At 43.9% G+C, this 18,385-nt stretch overlaps 1 protein-coding gene across 2 annotated transcripts in view; it reads right to left on the bottom strand.

The window, feature by feature from the left end:
• dcc (DCC netrin 1 receptor) overlaps nt 1-18,385 on the bottom strand; it is a 409,341-nt gene that overhangs the window by 226,448 nt on the left and 164,508 nt on the right. For both annotated transcript variants that reach the window (XM_040000674.1, XM_040000673.1), the window contains exons 3-4: nt 12,923-13,210; nt 269-419 (exon numbers count right to left, since the gene is read on the bottom strand). In XM_040000674.1, the coding sequence (XP_039856608.1) occupies nt 269-419; nt 12,923-13,210 (439 nt within the window). The remainder of the gene's footprint in view (nt 1-268; nt 420-12,922; nt 13,211-18,385) is intronic.

Here is an 18,385-nt window from a genome sequence, read left to right on the forward strand (position 1 = left end):
GAGTCCAAAACTTTAGTTTTACTACAGCTGTCTATTGGTCATACTAAAAAAAGGTAATTCAGTGTATTAGTGACTCGCTAATATGTTGTAATAACTCTAATACTGTAATAAGGAATGAAAAAATATAATGCTATGAATACGCATAATCATTCAAACATTTACCACCAGGGCATAGCAATCACTGGGCCATACTGGGATCAGTGTGGGTAAAATCAGATGTGTGCTGTTGGTGGTTTAAACATGGATTAACACAGTAAAGCAGACAGACCAGCTCTGAATCAGTTCCTCTCCTCTCCTCCACTGGATGCTCGGAGTCGGGTAACCAGAGGCTGAACACTCAAGCACCGCATCTGATCCCAGCAGAGCTGTTACTCGGGTCGGGCTCTGAAGGAACTGGAGGTTCCTGCTGACGCCAGGTTCTGAAAGAGAAAAGAAAAGGAGAAAAGGAGAGGGTAAAGGTCTAAGACACACACAATTTGGCCACGTGTCATTTTATAAGGATGCCGTATGAAAACAACAGCAATCATCTGCTTGTTAACCAGTCAGCCAAAAGAGCATTTTTAGCATTCATTGTGTTCTATTTTTTCACAAAGGTAGTGAAGGAGGATTCTGCACAAAACTGGGTAAATAATTTCCTTACAGTAATTTTGCGCATGGATGGATCATGGGTGGCTGTGTTGAACCAGAAAAGGGTGAATTATTGGCTTCCATAAGTGGGCAGGAAATAAAATAATCTATCTCCTCTCTTCTGCTTTTCTTTTCAGAGTCACAGGGTGGGGGGACTGGAGCCTATCACAGCTGTCTTAGAGTGAGAGGCAGGGTAGATCCTTGATCAAGTACACCTATGGGCAATTTAAAGTTTCCAATTAACCTATCCCCACTAACTGCATGTCTTTGGATTGTGGGATGAAGCCAGAGTGCCCGGAGAGAACCCACGCAAACACGGGGAGAACATGCGAATTCCACACAGAAAGACCCCGGCCTGATGGTGGAATTGAACTCAGGACCTTCTTGCTGCAAGGCAACAGTGCTAACCAACATGCTGCCCTGGCAATGAAGCAAATGCCCTCATTTTAATCGTATTAGCATGTAAACCATTGGAGCTTTTTAAACTATGATAGATGCATTATTTAGAAAGTTCTTCATGTTTATATGATTGCTGATTGATGTGACTGCTGTCCTTGGTCCTGCAAGATTAGCTGGTTCTGAGGACAGATGTGAACAACTAATCAGTAATCATTTACATGCCAATGAGTAACCAGCTTATTGAGAAAAATGTGTCAGTAAAGGTAAGCTATAAGAAGCATAAGCTAAAGTCAAAGGTTCTGCTTTTGTTTCTTTCTTTGCTCTTGGGAGGAGTTCCTTGGATGACATCTCAGCTGAGGACCTGACACTAATTAGAAAGCAACTATTGGATTTCTCCAAGGTTGAATACACCTAGCATCGGTATGGAGAGGTACAAAAAACAAGCTTAAATAAAAAGCTCTTTTCGGTTGTATTACTACCTGTAAACACAACACAAGAAAAGGGAAAATGGTTCTTGGTTGGAAATATAAAAGGTCTCAGTTAGGCTGGTGCAATAAAATGGTTTCTTCAAAGACACGTGAATCATCTGATTTTTTATGTTGTTTTTTTTTCTTGCTTTCCAGGGTGATAAGTCCCTGCAAGGGATTCCTTAAAACATACAAGGTCTCCTAAAATCTTTTAGTTTATGCTATGAGACTAGGCTTAATTTAAAAAAAAAAAAAAAAAAAAAAAGCTTGTAAATAACTGTCAGGTAAGCATCTGTATGCAGAAAGTCTGTAAACAGTGTGAATGTGCTCCTTTGATGGACAAACCAGAAGAAGTCGCGTTGTGTTTCATCCACTGGCAAAGGCGTTTAGTGGTCTGATATCCAACACAAGCTTTCATCTAAGAAAACCTAAGGGCCTGAAGGAACACACACGTACACACGTGCACACACACACGTACACACACGACATCTATACTGGGTCAGGCTTGTGTTCATCCTCGGGCACCCCCTCAGGGTGAAAGCAAATCTGACTCAGAGTGACTAGACCCAGAACCAGACTATTTCCTTTAGTAGACAGGAAGTTACATCATTATCATAATCACCATCATCCGCCAGTGGCACTGACACACACCAATATGCACCTCTAACGTGAAATATTTTGTAATCATCTTTTACTCCTTATCTTTGAATAGGCATGAAGTTATTTCACATCTGCTGCTCGTCGTGAAATAAGAAACAGTCGAGCCGTTTCCCCCTGAAAGTGAATTAAGGTGATCAGAGCATGAATATTCTAAGATTCACAAGTTTTTCAAACTTGTGTGACCCTTTGCAGATTACAGCTCATTCTAGCTTGACTTTATAAACTATACCGTATCTACAGCTTAAATTAATTTAATAATTAAGACCCTTTCTTTGGTACATTTTGCTTGCAGGTCAGACCTCTTACTTCCAGAACTGCCTTAAAGTCTAAATAAGGTGCCCTGGAAACATTCGTCAGAGATGGTTGATGGTGCTCACCTGGCACCAAGTACCACCATATTTTTAAATTCACTAAAATCAGTCTTTCTTTTCTCATTGCCCTCAATACCCAACCAGCCTGTTAAAAAGGCTGCTTTTCCTTCCAAGTATCACCAAGAGCAGGGATGTCACTTTGACCTTAAGAGCGCCAAACCAGTGGAACTGCCCTTTATGTCAATGTATAGAAGTTAAATTACACATTTAATGTCAAAATTAAAAAAAAAAATACTTCTGTAGTAAATCTGTACATCTGTCAGCATGACTCTTCAATTGTAAGAAATGTATAAAAAGACAGAAAACATGCCGTCAGCTCGTTGTGCAGACTCTCCTGTCCCGTTCTAAAACTGAAAATCTTTGTTTATTAGTGGAATATGTTAATATGAATCCCACATTTCTATTGTAGTTAGTGAAAAACAGGAACTTTGTGTAATTTAATTGTTCACCTGTTTCTTATTTACTTTAGTGTAGCCTGTGTGCTTCTTTAGAATAATACAGGGTATTTATCTTACAATATAAAGCACCTTGAGGTGACTGACCTGACCTGTACTGAACCCAGATTCAGCTGATACAAAAACTGCCTCAATAACAGTTTAAGTTACACAACAAACTGCCCGTTTGTCTACTCGTTTACATATTTACATATTTAATTCAGCAAGTGTTCCCTGTACTAGGATCCCATCTGTGAGGTTCAAAAGTATACACATGGATAATAAATAAGATGTAAAGCTGTGCAACTTCATGATTTTGAAAAAAAAAAGAAAGAAAACAAAAGAATCGGAAATGTAAAACAAGCATCATCAGCAGAAAACCGCGCGCGGTGAACACGAGCAAAGAAAAGAAGAAGCAGCGGGAGAAACGTCCACGCAGCAGATTTTCTTTTTGTGTGTGCTGGTCGCAGAGGCGAGTAAAGAGCGAGGGATCACGGAGATAATCACTGAGCAGAAGCGTTGATCCTTTAATATTTTCACAGGCACGTCGCCCAAGGAGGCTGTCAGCAAATCAGATGAAACACTGACACACCTCGCATCACAACGAGGAGGACACACGCGCAGTCACGAGCTATTCGCTGCATGCAGACAAAGACACACAACACCTTTGAGGAACGACGACAAATATATTCAACGCTGTTCTCCTCTGAAATGTTGAAACAAAGATAAACTGTCCCTTTAATGCGTTTTCGAAGCTAATTATTAGATAAGTCATCCTTTTCCCAGACCTTCAGCTCAGTTCACTGCACAAACACACTCAGAGTTATTATTTGTACCCAACAGGCCAAGAGGCGTGTTCTCACATCATGTTATTACCATGTTCTCATCTCACAACCTTGTTTCTTCTTTAGTTTTCATGCTGCACCAACCTAATAAAGGTAATAAATCACAGACTTAAGAGTTGCTCTTTTAAATGCTAGAAAAGTAAATCTAATATATATAATCCTTTTATTTTTATGTATTTATTTGCATTTAAGGTGGACTTTTAATTCACAAACCAGAAAAATCTGGGACTGTGTGGATTTTCCCAGTTTGGTGTAGTCGGTAGCTTTCGGTACTCCTCCTACCCACTTGTGATTCTGCACTGAGTTATAACGAAGGTTTCAGCCTTCACCACATCACCAACCAACCACTTAAGTGTATGGTTAGGATTAGGGTGTTTTAGCCAAGAACAAAATATGCATAGTTTCAGAAACTAGAAAATCTCATCTTTAAAGTGATGAATATGAACACAGCCTGACCCTAAACAGGTAAGTTTTTAGGGTCAGTAAATGTGGTAAGAGATCAAAATCAAGGCACTTCTTTGTTCACTGTTTCCGAACAAATCCCATTTCCAAGGTAAGTGGATTAATCCTGTCTGGATTCTGATAGGATTTAACCTGCTGAATTTTTTTTGTTCATCAGGACTTCCAATGCTTAATTTTTAAGCTTTAGTGTATCTCACAGCAGGATGTAAGAGGACATTTTTGGCTCGCTGTGATCCTGCCTTCTGTTCTTCTGTCCTTTCGTAACTCGGGTTCATCTGAAGGTAAAGTGAAGCACCAGCAGTTTGAGTTTAGCAAATTAAGGTAGGCTTCCTGTAAGAAATTTCCATACTTGAATTTCCAAGTGTTTTCTTGCTGCAGTGGAGTCTGAGAGACAGAGTTTGAAAACGACTCTCAGAAACGTATTTTTTGTCCTGTGTCACGGAAAATTGAAAAGCTGGCCTGGCTCAATGGAAGGATCCATAGTATCATGTTTTGTCTTTATGTGATGTTTTAATACTCGATGTACTGGACTTTACTGTAAGTTATGTTATGTGGAATTTTCTGAATGTATTCTGTGGACAGTGCTAATTAGAAAATGTTGCTCGTCTACACTTGTTGTTGTTGTTGTTGTTTCTTAAAAGTGATGCAAATTGCTGTTGCATTCTGTATTATTGTTTTGACCCCTTTGCAAAGGCAAATTAAAACCTCACGAAGACGACATGTTTATGTGTAGATCATTTGTTTTAAATTTCTATAACACCACAGAGGTACAGTCTGAATGGATGCACCCCATAAGGCTAACTGCATATTGAGCCACAAGGTAATTATGTGTAACTATTTAATCTTTCATAGCTTGCATATGTTCCTCAGCAGTACAAAAGGCATATTTATGCTGTTTCTTATATCAGCGCAGAGCTGCAGAGAATAGTGCTTCCATGTCACAGATTTGGGATTTGAATCTTACTGGTTGGCTTTCTCCAGGTTCCTCCCATGTTGTCAGGGTCCTGGGACTGGGCGACCCAGGATCCCTGAGCAGTTATGAATTATATTATTATTATTATTATTATTATTATATGTATTTTGGTGTTGCTGCTGCTCTTCTCCGTGTGTGTGTGTGTGTGTGTGTGTACGTCTGCGGGGATGCTTGGAGGATGGAGCTCAGCCACCTGCAGGCCTGAGGGGTGTGGCCCTGCGGAAGGACTGGCCACACCCGAAGCCACACACCTGCCGCTGATCAGGGCTCGTCGGGGGAGCTACTTAGGAGAGTCTTGGAGCTCCCACCGACGCGGGATCATTGCTTGGGACTCCACGTTAGTTACCCAGTTGGGGTTTTGGTCGTGTAATGTATGCCTGCCATTGTTCAGTGTCCTGACTGCTGCCGCTATTGTTTCCCGCAGGAGGAGCGTGGAAGGCTTAAGGAGCAGCGAGCACCGGGAGTGCAGACACGGGAGCAGAGAGCACTTGGAGGACACGACACGGGAGTCTGGGGAGAAACACGGGGATTTATTGTTGTTTGATATCACCCTCTGTAAATAAACGCACTGCTTGAACTTTGAGCTCCGCGCCTGGGTCCTCCTTCCCCACTTCCCCACGGTCTGCCAGCCAGACCGTGACAGAATGATCCCGCCAACCACCATGGACCCAGCAAACTCAGGAGTTGCCACGGAGGAGAGATCGCTCGCGCAGCTATGGGATTACTGCCGGAGCGTAGTCCAGGCCGTAAATCCACACAGGAGACACATACAGGTAGTGTTCCTTGACAATCACCTCACATCCACTACCTTCACCACGAACATTCTGGACATTAACAAACTTAGGCACCTGGTCGCTAGGTTAAGGGAGAGCTCGAGTTTTGAACTATTTGGCTTGGGTGGTCCGAGCATGGACAGTTCGGCTGCTCTCCTAGAGACTCTAGCCGCTTGGTTTTTCACGCATCGGCGGAGGGTTTTCCCGTCGATGCTCGCGGCACAATCGTTTGATCCGCCGTTACGGAAGGCATGCCGCACTCTCTACCATCATCCCATTACGCCTCAACCCACTCCTGCGGTTTCAGCCCGGTCAGCTGGCAACGGACCGACAGCGCTCATCACCGCAGTGAGTAAACCCGACTCATTTGTGTCTATTAATCATGTCATTGAAAATCAAAACCCAGATGAACAGCAGAAGACTGTTTCCATACACCCGGTCCCGCCTTCACGGAGGAGAAGGCGTCCTCGCAAGCAGCGTTCAACCACATCCACACTCACTCCTGTGCTGGTCGAAGGCTCAGGACCAGCGGCTCTGGACGCCACAGTGAGTAAAATGGACTCTGCCGGTGTTATAAATTCCCTTCCTGTAAACATGAAAATAGAAACTGTTTGCTGTACCTCCAAAGACTCAGAAAATATTCCCTCTGAGACTGTAAGCTGGGAGCTAGGGAGTTCCAAGCATACAGACCCGAATGACTTTTTGGCTCAGTCTGGCCGCATGGAGACTGAGGTTCTCCCCAGGGCTTCCCCAGAGACCGAACTGGAGGTCTCAGTTGCCTCTGGACCCCTGGAATTTGTTGAGCCGGCTGTAACATTTTCATCCTCTCCACCCTTCATAACAGCCATCTCACCCTCACTTCAGCCTGCTGCCCAGCTGGTAGCTCAGTCTTCAGTCCCGTCAGCCTCTCACCTTTATCCTCAGTCGGAGGTTGATATGCCGGCTGGACCACCTCTGCCGTCATTTCGCCCATCTGTCCCTGCATCGCTGTCCAGTCTACCGGGAGTAGCTGCCGCACCATCTTCGCCTCCGGATCATCCATCTGTGGCTGAAGCGCAGCCGTCAACTCATCCGCCTGCAGTCGCCCCTCAGCCATCTTCTTCGCCGGCCGCTACGTCACCACCCGCACCTGCCCTGCCTGTGCAGGAGCTCGCGCCGCCGGCGCAGGAGCCCGGCGAGCCGGAGGAGCTCGTGCCGCCGGCCGAGGAGGAGCTCAGCGAGCGGGAGCCGGAGGAGCTCGCGCCGCCGGCCGAGGAGGAGCTCAGCGAGCGGGAGCCGGAGGAGCTCGCGCCGCCGGCCGAGGAGGAGCTCAGCGAGCGGGAGCCGGAGGAGCTCGCGCGGCCGGCCGAGGAGGAGCTCAGCGAGCGGGAGCCGGAGGAGCTCGGCGAGCGGGAGCCGGAGCTCAGCGAGCCGCCGGCCGCGGAGGAGCTCAGCATGCCCGAGCGGGAGCTCGGCGAGCCGGAGGAGCTCAGCATGCCCGAGCAGGAGCTCGGCGAGCCGGAGGAGCCCGCGTCGCCAGCTGTGGAGCTCGGCGAGCCGGAGGAGCTCGCGTCGCCAGCTGTGGAGCCCAGCGAGCCGGAGGTGCTCAGCGAACCACCAGCAGAGGAGCTCGGCGAGCGGAAGGAACAACCGTCGCTGCCAGCCGAGGAGGAGCTCTCGCTGCCAGCCGAGGAGGAGCTCTCGCTGCCAGCCGAGGAGGGACCCGCTCAGCCGGAGCCGGAGGTCAGCGGACCGGAGGGACTCCCACGTCTAGCGCGGCCTCCTCGCCGTCCACGTCCGGTGCGTCCACGTCAGCGATCGGCGCGTCATGGACCTGGTGCCACGCCTCGCTGTTGCTCACCGGAGCAGCGACGTTGCCATCGGACCCGTGGCAGGCCACCAGAACCGTTCCGCCGCCACCGGACCCGTGGCAGGCCGCCGGGGGAGCAGCGCCGCCGCCACCGGACCCGTGGCAGGCCACCCAGAACCGCTCCGCCGCCACCGGACCCGTGGCAGGCCGCCGGAGGAGCAGCGCCGCCGCCACCGGACCCGTGGCAGGCCACCAGAACCGTTCCGCCGCCACCGGACCCGTGGCAGGCCACCAGAACCGTTCCGCCGCCACCGGACCCGTGGCAGGCCCCCTGAACTGTTTTGCTGCTGCTGCCGGACCCGGGGCCGTCCGCCGGAGCTGCTACGTTGCCGCCGTTGGGCTCGAGGTAGGCCCCCTGAACTCTCTTGTTGTGTTGATGGGCCGCCTGTGACTGTTTGTGGCGTCTTTTCGTTTTCTTTTTGCACCGCTGCGGGATGCGCGGTCTGACTCTAAGACTGTGGACTGGGTCGGTTTGTTTTGTTGTTTTGCTTGTTTTGGTTCTGGCCCTCCGTCCTGGTTCCCCCCGCCGCCCGCCCTGGGTTGGTTGTGCTGTTTTTTGTTTTGGGGTCGTCGGGAGCCGACCCTTAGAGGGGGGGTACTGTCAGGGTCCTGGGACTGGGCGACCCAGGATCCCTGAGCAGTTATGAATTATATTATTATTATTATTATTATTATTATATGTATTTTGGTGTTGCTGCTGCTCTTCTCCGTGTGTGTGTGTGTGTGTGTGTGTGTACGTCTGCGGGGATGCTTGGAGGATGGAGCTCAGCCACCTGCAGGCCTGAGGGGTGTGGCCCTGCGGAAGGACTGGCCACACCCGAAGCCACACACCTGCCGCTGATCAGGGCTCGTCGGGGGAGCTACTTAGGAGAGTCTTGGAGCTCCCACCGACGCGGGATCATTGCTTGGGACTCCACGTTAGTTACCCAGTTGGGGTTTTGGTCGTGTAGTGTATGCCTGCCATTGTTCAGTGTCCTGACTGCTGCCGCTATTGTTTCCCGCAGGAGGAGCGTGGAAGGCTTAAGGAGCAGCGAGCACCGGGAGTGCAGACACGGGAGCAGAGAGCACTTGGAGGACACGACACGGGAGTCTGGGGAGAAACACGGGGATTTATTGTTGTTTGATATCACCCTCTGTAAATAAACGCACTGCTTGAACTTTGAGCTCCGCGCCTGGGTCCTCCTTCCCCACTTCCCCACGGTCTGCCAGCCAGACCGTGACACATGTGGCACCTGTCATTTAGGTTAATTGATTAAATTACCTAAATGACAGGTTAAAAGATTTTAATTAGGTTAAAAGATTCTAAATTGAATGTAGGCGCAGATGTGAGTCTGATAAAACCTTTGAGTGGTCAGTGAGACTAGACAGCAAATGAAACTTTTAAGAGCTCTGTGCTGCGTTAAGGTGCAAAATTGTAGCAAGGCTTTCAAAGCTGGTACACGGGCACAAATCCTTGCCATCAAGGATATGATCGCAGTATCTTAGAGGGTACCTCTCCAGCAGAAGGTGTTTTATTTTGAAAAATATATTTTCCTAAGAGTCTATTGTGGGCTTTGTCCACCTACTTTTATATTAGAATCATGTTGGAAGGGGTTCATAGAATGTGTTCTCATCCCAAGGTGGCAAATACCTGAATTCTGAAAGTTTCTTGTTTTGTTTAAATATGATAACAAAAGTTTGTTGTTTTACTTTTTTACTTTATCTGTGAGGACGTTTAACTGGTCTCAGAATTACCGTTAGGTCATGGCATTGACTTCAAAGGGAATCTCACTGTATCACTGAGATACCTGCAGTTTTTCTTTAGAACAGGTTGGCAGAGAGAGGGACAATTAAATAATCCTGTCTTTGAAACTCTGTGGCACATTGCACCCCTGTAGCACAACAGTTTCTTATTTTTATTCTTTGATCGACTATACATGCTAAGCTAGGCTAATTAACTGCTGACTGTAAATTCACTGTTCATCAGTGGGGGATACCAAGACCACAGGTTGGCATGTTGTGTATAGTTTAAAGGTTAAAAACGTGCCAAAGGAAAGTGACCAACAAAATAAAACTGGAACTGACTACAAAATCAAACATATATCCATGTGTCTAGAGACAGAGGGCACAAAACAGAAAGGAAAGGTAAAAATTAAAAATGTGTTCCAAAGAGGTCACAACCTGTTTATGAGAGCTGTGACCTCTTCTTTACCTTCTCAATTTATTTGGTTGATTTGGAGTGGTCATCCATGCTGATTCGATTTAGTTCAATAAAAACATGTAAAAAGGCCAACGTGAATCTTACCAAGCTCTAAGCCAAAAGAGGTCCACTGACAACTTCAATCCATACCTTCTAACACAGCATGCTTTTATGGGTGTTTGCAATGTAATTTGCCTCCATATTCCATGCAAACATACAGTAACATTTCTGAAATAACTTACATTACTTTGATGAGGTAACCAAACCAGTTATATTACATCATTTTATCCTAACGCTCCATCCATACTTGTAGAGCTGAGCCCTGAGCAGAAATACAGTGTAAGGCCACACACACAGCGAGGCATCATTCAGAGAAATCAGATGTGATAATCCCTGACCTTTCACGTCAGATAAAAACTTTACAAAGGCAAAGTTAATCAAATCTTCATGGATTAGAATGATTAAAGTTTAATCATGTGACCCATTAAAACATCATATACATCAAAGAGAAAAGAGGATAAAAAAAACATGAAAGGATTAAAGGGAAAACCTTGTCAAAGCCAGTGGCTTTGCAACACAGTGGGGAAACACTGTATGTCACCCTTAACCAAAACTTTAATAGACTAAAACCAACAAACTTTATACATCAAAGGTAACAAGTCTAAATTTTTTTCATTTTGTTTCTGTTGACACCAAAATCAGGTCGAGATTTTCGCTTCATAAAAGTACAAGTCTTATCAAATATTTCACAACATGTGGAAATGGAAGGAAAACCGCTTCACTAAAGGCTAAAAAAGCCAGATTTCGTTCAGCTTACATGTTGCAACAGTTTTCTGTTTTCTGCCCTTTCACCACTCAAACTGAATGTGTGAACCGACTGAGTGTCCATTTATCTGGCAACAGATTCGACTCAGGCAGCTGAGTCTGTGTCAAGTATCTGTGAGAATCGCACATTACAGCCACATCTCTGCAGGATGCTGCAGAGCAGATACACAGCCTTCAAAAATAAAAATGCTCCGCCAGGCTTACAACAACAGTCGGTTAAATGCAGTTAAATGCAAACGGGAAATATGTATGCCATACAAAAGCTGCACTGATTTATATTTTGGAATTTTGCTATTATTATTGTTATTGTTAGTACTATTATTATTATTGTTGTTGGTGGTGGTGGTATCGTTACTACTACTAATAATAATAATAATGTTACAACATTTATTGTTGAAACTTGAACATTGTTTTCTTTTACTTAATCCAGATAAATGTATACTCATTCACCTTGGTAGTAAAAATTATTAAAAAATGTCAAATTAACGGTCATTTTTAGTTTTACTACCTGGTTAATAATTTTTTACAACATTATTTTGATGGTTGTATTAAGTTTTAAATGATTTTATTAGTGGGTTCAAAAGCTGTTTAAGAAAGTAGGCACCATGAGTGGCAACGTTTCCAGTTCTTGTTCAGTCACCAAAATTGAGTCCTTTTAAGGAAAGATTGTGCTTAAAATGCAAAATGCTACCCCAAGAGTATACCTGTGACACTGCATCTCTGAAGCTGTTTTTCCATTCTCTGCACTGCTTTCAGTCAGAAGCAGAGTATTTAGTCAGCATGGGGTCTTTTATTTTGAAATTTAAATAGCTGTTCTATGCCATTCTTGTATCTGACTTCCTGGTTTCTTTATCTGCTCCATGCAGCTTGATGGGTTTGCATTAAGAGATGGATACAGCACTATCTGTGTTGCAAGGAACCACTTCTGGGACACTTCTGAAATCCACATCTTGCGGGATCTCATGGATCAGAAAACATGATATTCCTAAAGCAAGAGTGGTGAAAATTCTCACTCCTGCTGTAACACATGTATCCTGGGATGATGATAAAGGACCTTGTGGAGCCAACTTCAGCAAAACACCAGCATTTGATGTCCTGGTAATGAGGATGGGCTCAGTTGATTGGTAATAAAATCTTCATTACAAATTACTATATAATTCGTAATCAAATGATCACATTTGGCATTTTTCCTTCTTTATAACTTCATTTCAGTTATATTTTATTTGTTTTGTACTTATAAGTTTTGTCTGCTCTGACAAAGCTATTGTAAGTTTTTATTCATATTTGTGTAATTCTTAAAAGTTGAGTTGTGAATGTGGCTTTCTGTGTCACTGTGTGTGGTGATGAAAGAGCAGTTTAGCTGAGAGTCAATACATGTACTTTGAAATGCAAAGTACATGTGATTATCCCTCTGAAGGTCGACGCTTCGGCTGCACGGAGCCCCCGCTGGGAACGAACGCGGGAACACTTCACCAGTTCGACTCAAAGTGGTGTTTAACCGCGGAGAGCGTGAGCTAACACGAGCTGTAATCTGAGTGATGAAGTGGACGGCGTATGGACTCGTATAATTGGATGATGTGGAGTGTACGGACCATCAGCGGCTGACAGACTCCCTGCAGACCGCGGAGAAGCTGCTCCCTCTCAGCCCGGAGACGTGTTATTAAATTCACATATATTCATTACATCACATTTCATTTTAAAATGAGACATCCAGGACTGGGAGGAAATGAACAAGAATTACTACCTGACAGAGTGATGACTGCAGGAAAAGTATAACTCACCGCTAAGTAAAAACTGCTGGTGCAGCACCTTACCATAAAACGACTGGAAATCTAAACCAGTCCACTTAACTGTGATAATACAAACATTTGAAATATGCATCATGTATTATACATGTTTACAATCAACACATTATGCCAAAATATTGCAACGCAACAAGGTAAATGAAATCAACTTAGTCTCAAAAGTTCTTTAAGCCAATGAACAGCTATCAGTGAGCCAGTCGATCAATAGATCTAAAATCATGTGTTTGGAGGGCATCATTGTTCCATCAGTTACCTGGGAGCACACGGAGCTCTGCGTCCGTTCCCGTCCTGGTGCTGCTGGGGTTATCAGCCAGACAGCGGTATGTAGCCGAGTCCGGGGGCTGGACTCGGCTGACCTGCAGCGAACCTGATGGCAGCACAGCGAGACGGGAGTCAGGTTCAAAGGTCAGTGGCAAGTCCTCTCGGTTCTTCTGCCAGCGGATGACAGGTGTTGGGTCACCTGAAACCTCGCAGCGGAGCAGGGCAGTATCGCCGAGGTACGATGAGACGGACTCAGTGGGGACGACCACTTTGAGTGGACCTGTTGGGAAATGAGTTTTGTGAGTAAGAAAAGTATTGACAACAAGTCATTTAGTGTAAATATATACACACAATGGATTTTGTTGAAAACTGTGTGTGAGAGTATTCAGTTTTCTCTGCATGGAATTATCTCTTAGGCTCACCCAGAAGAAAACAAAAGATAGAGAAAATAATCAGCAGCTTCAGGTTTTGTACACTTCAAATCAGAACTGTGTAAGCAGATACTACAAGGGGAAAAGCTGCCCTGAACTGTGTACACTGCAGTAAATCTCTTTGTTCTTTCGTATAATGTATCTAACTTCCATCATCTTGGATTTTAGTTTTGGCTGCTTCAGTGACCTTGGACTACTGACGATGAACCAGTACTTTGGTTAGAGTGCCTATCCAACTCCTAGCAGCTCTCCAGATCAGTAGAAGAACTACTCCACCAGCTGCAATCAAACATGGTGGTCTTCAGACATTCAACTGCTGGACCAGAGAGGATCTCCACAGAACTAACTAACAAGCAAGCCAGAAAGCACAAGACACAAAGCACCACTAACTGGCTAGAATACAGAGACCACAAATAAATCGATGAGGATGTCATAGTCACACAGGAAAAAAATATATAAATGCTTAAATGAGTTATTAAATATGCCTAAAAACTATCATTTGCAAACAGTGCAGTCCAATACTTTTAATGCTGTCTTTGTGGGAGAGAATATAAATAGCAAGCTGCTCTAGGTCATTTGGCACCGAGTCAGCATAAAGAAATTAAAAAGCAGTTGCAGCAACCCAGGTCACCTTTATGAATTATGCTGCAGTGCAAAGTTTCATCCTATGGTACATGCTTAAGTTCAGATAATCTAGAAGTATAGGGATGGCCACTTCTATTATGTTGCATTTGTACTTTGATTATTAAGAATGTGCAGTGTGGTTTCAAGAGTATGATTGGAAACAGTGTAAAGATAGCAAAGAACCACTGTGGCTGGAAGTAGAGATTAAGTAGTTAACTTCCAATGAGTGACCGTCGCTCCAGCACCACCACTGCATGTCATTAACGTTGTTCTTCCTGTTCAACAGGAGTTCGTCCTTCCCACTATTGCCTGTGTCTCTCTCTCTAGTATTGTACTTTGCTTTCAATATAAAGCATCCTGAGCTCCTGGTTGTCGTTAATCAGTGTTCTATAAAGTTCAATCAAACTGAATCAAGCAGGTCTTGTTTGGTCAGTTTGTGGTTTTTAATCACCTACATTGTCAAAGTAACCAGATGAAAAGCCTGTGTAGTCTAAATGCGACATGAAAACATTACCGTTAATACCCACAGCCTCTGCGTGAGAAACAAAAGACACAAGCAGCAGAGGTGAAGAAGAAGGGAGCTGACAGCAAAGGTTTCTCAGGTCAACAGGGAGAAAATAATAAAGACAAAGATGGAGCAGAAGAAGCAGCGAAACTCAGCGGGTGAAAATGTGAAAAACGCCAGAGAGAGTTAGACTGGGACCAGCGGGAGGACAGATGAAAGTCAGACAAGAGACAGAGAGACAGGGACAGCGCGGCCAACCAACGTAGGGCCTGCTGTGTTCAGGACCCACACAGTTTCCCGTCTGATCAGATTCCCTTCAACAACAAACAGCCTGTAGCAACAGAAACACAGGAACGTTCTGACTGCCGGCCTCGCTCGGCTCTTGCAGGGCATTTTATTATCTGAAGCTCTAGTGCAGTTGTGTTTTAATTTCAACATGGCTGCAGGGAGCTCTGAGTAGATTAAGAAGAAGGTGCAGGAATGTCAGGAATTCAATGAAGAGCAGTGTTGTTTTCCTCTCTATTCTCTCTGAGAATGTAAAGCAGATTAATTGATTAAATGAGAATCTGAGCTTTTTGACATACAGTTCATTCAGGTCTTCGCGTGGGCTCGTTTTTTTCTCCTCCTCAAAGACACAGCTGTGAATATTGTATTCCTGACATATTCCACTTTATTCATCCACTTTAGTACTTGTGTGCAACATCTCTGCTGGTTCCATGTCAACAAGTCTCCAAGGGAAGTCAGTATTCGAGGCAAAAGGTAGGAAATATTGTGATTATGATAAGATTAGACACCTACATAAATCTCAGAGGGGAAGAGGTTTGGTCATCCATGCACTGTGACAAAATAAACAAGCAAGGCAGGTCTCAACAACCACATGCTGCCTGAGCAGAGGTGTACATCCACCTGGATTTATAGTGTCTTTATGATGTAAACTCTGATATATTTAAGCTATATTTACACCACAAAGCCGTTTACAAAACCCTCACTAAGAGCGGACTAATAACCAGCATTCAAATTAGTTCTTTTTTTCTGTTTCATAAATTAAGTAGGAAAATTTGTCTTTATTTATCCCGTCGATGTTGGGACCAGTGGAGCAGCTGTGCTTGGTTACCATTACAGGTGTGAGCTAGTACACTGGTCAAGGGTGACATGAATTTTAAGCTAACATTGGTGCAGGAAGTAAACCATGCAAGAACGGGAAGAATATACAAGCAGAAGGATGATCAGCATTTGACCTCTTTAGAAAATCGCTTCAATTGGTAACACAGTACAAACAGAAAACGGCTGTTACATCATGATAGAGTCCGTTTTCCACGTGTGTGCACACATGTGTACACCTGTAATACGTGCAGGTTTTGGTTAGAGAGACAATCAAGGTTATCAGAGGATAAAAAGAACTACCAACACAAGCTGCAGTCCAAAATGGTAGAGCTGGAATACCTCTGAGGAAACCCACGGAGATGCAGCTGAATAACAAGCACCATGACAATAGGGAAACAGCAGGTGAGCTAGCTTGTAGGGGAAGAGAAGAAAGGAAGTGCCTGGGCTTGTTATTAGCAGCAACTGAAATGTCAAAATAAGAGCAAGTGGACTGCTGAGTAATAAATTAGTGGCTCAGGATGTCATTCTCTCAGATGGGTATTATCTGCATCCAAATATATCTGGGCCTGTCTGAGTAAATTCACTACTGATATTTAGATTTGTATATGTTGCTTTTGTTATTTACTCTTAATTCTTTTAGTTTGTGATCACACAAAATGTATAAAACTAATGAAATTAGCATAGCAGTGTCTCTAAAATCAGTTTTAAATGTATCGTTTGATGGCTAACAAGGCCTAGTTCAGGGCCTAGTTTTTTAGGTCAGTTTTCTGGCATCCCAACTGCTGAGCTTCCAACATACATATATACATTCAACCATTTACTGTCCTTAATTTCTCAAAATGTGATGTCTTGTAGGTGCATTTTAACAAGTTTAAAATAACATTTTGGAGAAAGATCACCTGCTTCATGTAGAAAAAGTTTGATAGACAAGCAATGTTTATTTTCTTGAGTTTTAAGCAAGTTTCTAAATCCCAGGAGTCCTACATTTCTGTCAGCATACAAATACTCTGAAAATTTTTCATCTGGAAAAGAGAGAAAACGCAGTTTGGGGTCTGATTTTCTTGCGGTTTGTGTTTTTGTTTCATGCTGGTTTGAATCGGTTTATGCTTCCTCCATTTTACCTCAACAGACAAACAGCCGGGAAACCTGAACTCGGAAACAAACGTCAGCTTTCTTCTCTTTCTGTTCTGAGACATTAAAGAAGCTCCAGTTTGACTCTCGCATCGTCAGACGAGCCGCCGCTGGATACAGGGTTTCACAGCGGCGGGGACTTGAGCGGCTGTGACATCACGCATATCGGAGACGACGGTAACACTGATGTGAATTTGGAGTGTGCATCTTACATAAGTTCTGCTGCTGTCTTCTCCTATATGGATCACTATGCTGCCTGCAGCTGGAAGAAATGGCACACACACACACACAGATTTTTGTTTTTGTTACTTGCTAGGACTCATTCCTGGAGGCCTAACCAATCCTGCTACCTGTCTAACCCACAAACATTAAAGCAACATATAAGATGGAAAACAGTGCTTTCTATTGTACTGTTTGGTCAAAGGTTAATGCTGAGCACTAAAAAAAACTGAGCCCTCATCAGGTGACTTTTGCATTTTTATTCATTTGAGCTTATTTAGCCACAACTACAACAGAATAATGTACAAGTAGGACTCGTGGGAACAGTATGAAGATTTAAGCTGACAGCAAGCCTTTGGCTTTTTTCATTGCCAGGACATATGAATATAATTTCACAAAATAAATACTGCTGTCAGTCTAATTCTAGACGTAAAACACAATGATGCTGTGCACATAAAGCACAATAAAAATGAGATTCAAGGATTCATTTACAGGGTAAAATTCAGCCTACTCCACAGCCTGTGTGGACATCTGGACTGATTAGAATAGGAGTGTTTTCTCTTCCACCAGACACTCATGAGACGACCGTGGAGGAAAAGATGTCTGTCCAGACAGAGCTTCATATTTAATCAGCTGTTGTGCCGGCTGACTGCCGTTTACGCTGGCTGGAGAATCAGTCATCCATTTTAAACCTAATAGGCAAAATTATGATTTGGGACATGTTTTGCTGCATAGCTGGTATATTCATGAACAAGGCCAACAAGTGGAGGTTTCTAAGATGCAGCTGTGTAAACTTTAAGGTCTGTTATGCGTGAGGCATTTAACTCCACTCATTAAACATGTGGCCCAGGGGGACAAAACTGGCCTGTCAGATCAGCATGACTGGATGGGTTTGAAAGGACTGAAAATGGAAGAGAAGTTAATACTAACTCCAAATTTACCAATAAGATTTTCTCCTACCTTGTAACTGACTGATGCAAATGACCTCTTCTGTTCAAATAAAGATGTGTGAATTGATTTGTCATGTATAATCATGGTTAATTAGCCGACAAATATAAATTCAATCAACTGAAATTTACAGGATGATGAGTACACTGAACGTATTTTTTGCTTTAGAAGTTTACTATTACAAATCTATGAGTAAGTCTCCATGCTTAATTGTTAATACTTGATTTCTCTAATTCAATGGAAAAGTGCAAAAACTTAAAGGATCATTAAAGTTCAGGTCATGTCACTCGTCCTCCTTCAGTACTTCGCACTCTAAAATAATATTAGATTAACGTGCTCTTCTTAAGTTCACATTAATGCATGTTCTTAAGGCAGCTGTTTTAAATTTTATATTGTTCAACCCTTTTCTTGGCATTTTCTAGAAACTGAAATCCGATGATCAGATTTTTTTGGTATTCCATGAGACACTGTGTCTGTTTTCATTGGATGGGAT

Source organism: Simochromis diagramma, unplaced genomic scaffold (genome assembly GCF_900408965.1).
Source record: "Simochromis diagramma unplaced genomic scaffold, fSimDia1.1 OVJJ01000596.1, whole genome shotgun sequence".
Classification (NCBI taxonomy): domain Eukaryota; kingdom Metazoa; phylum Chordata; class Actinopteri; order Cichliformes; family Cichlidae; genus Simochromis; species Simochromis diagramma.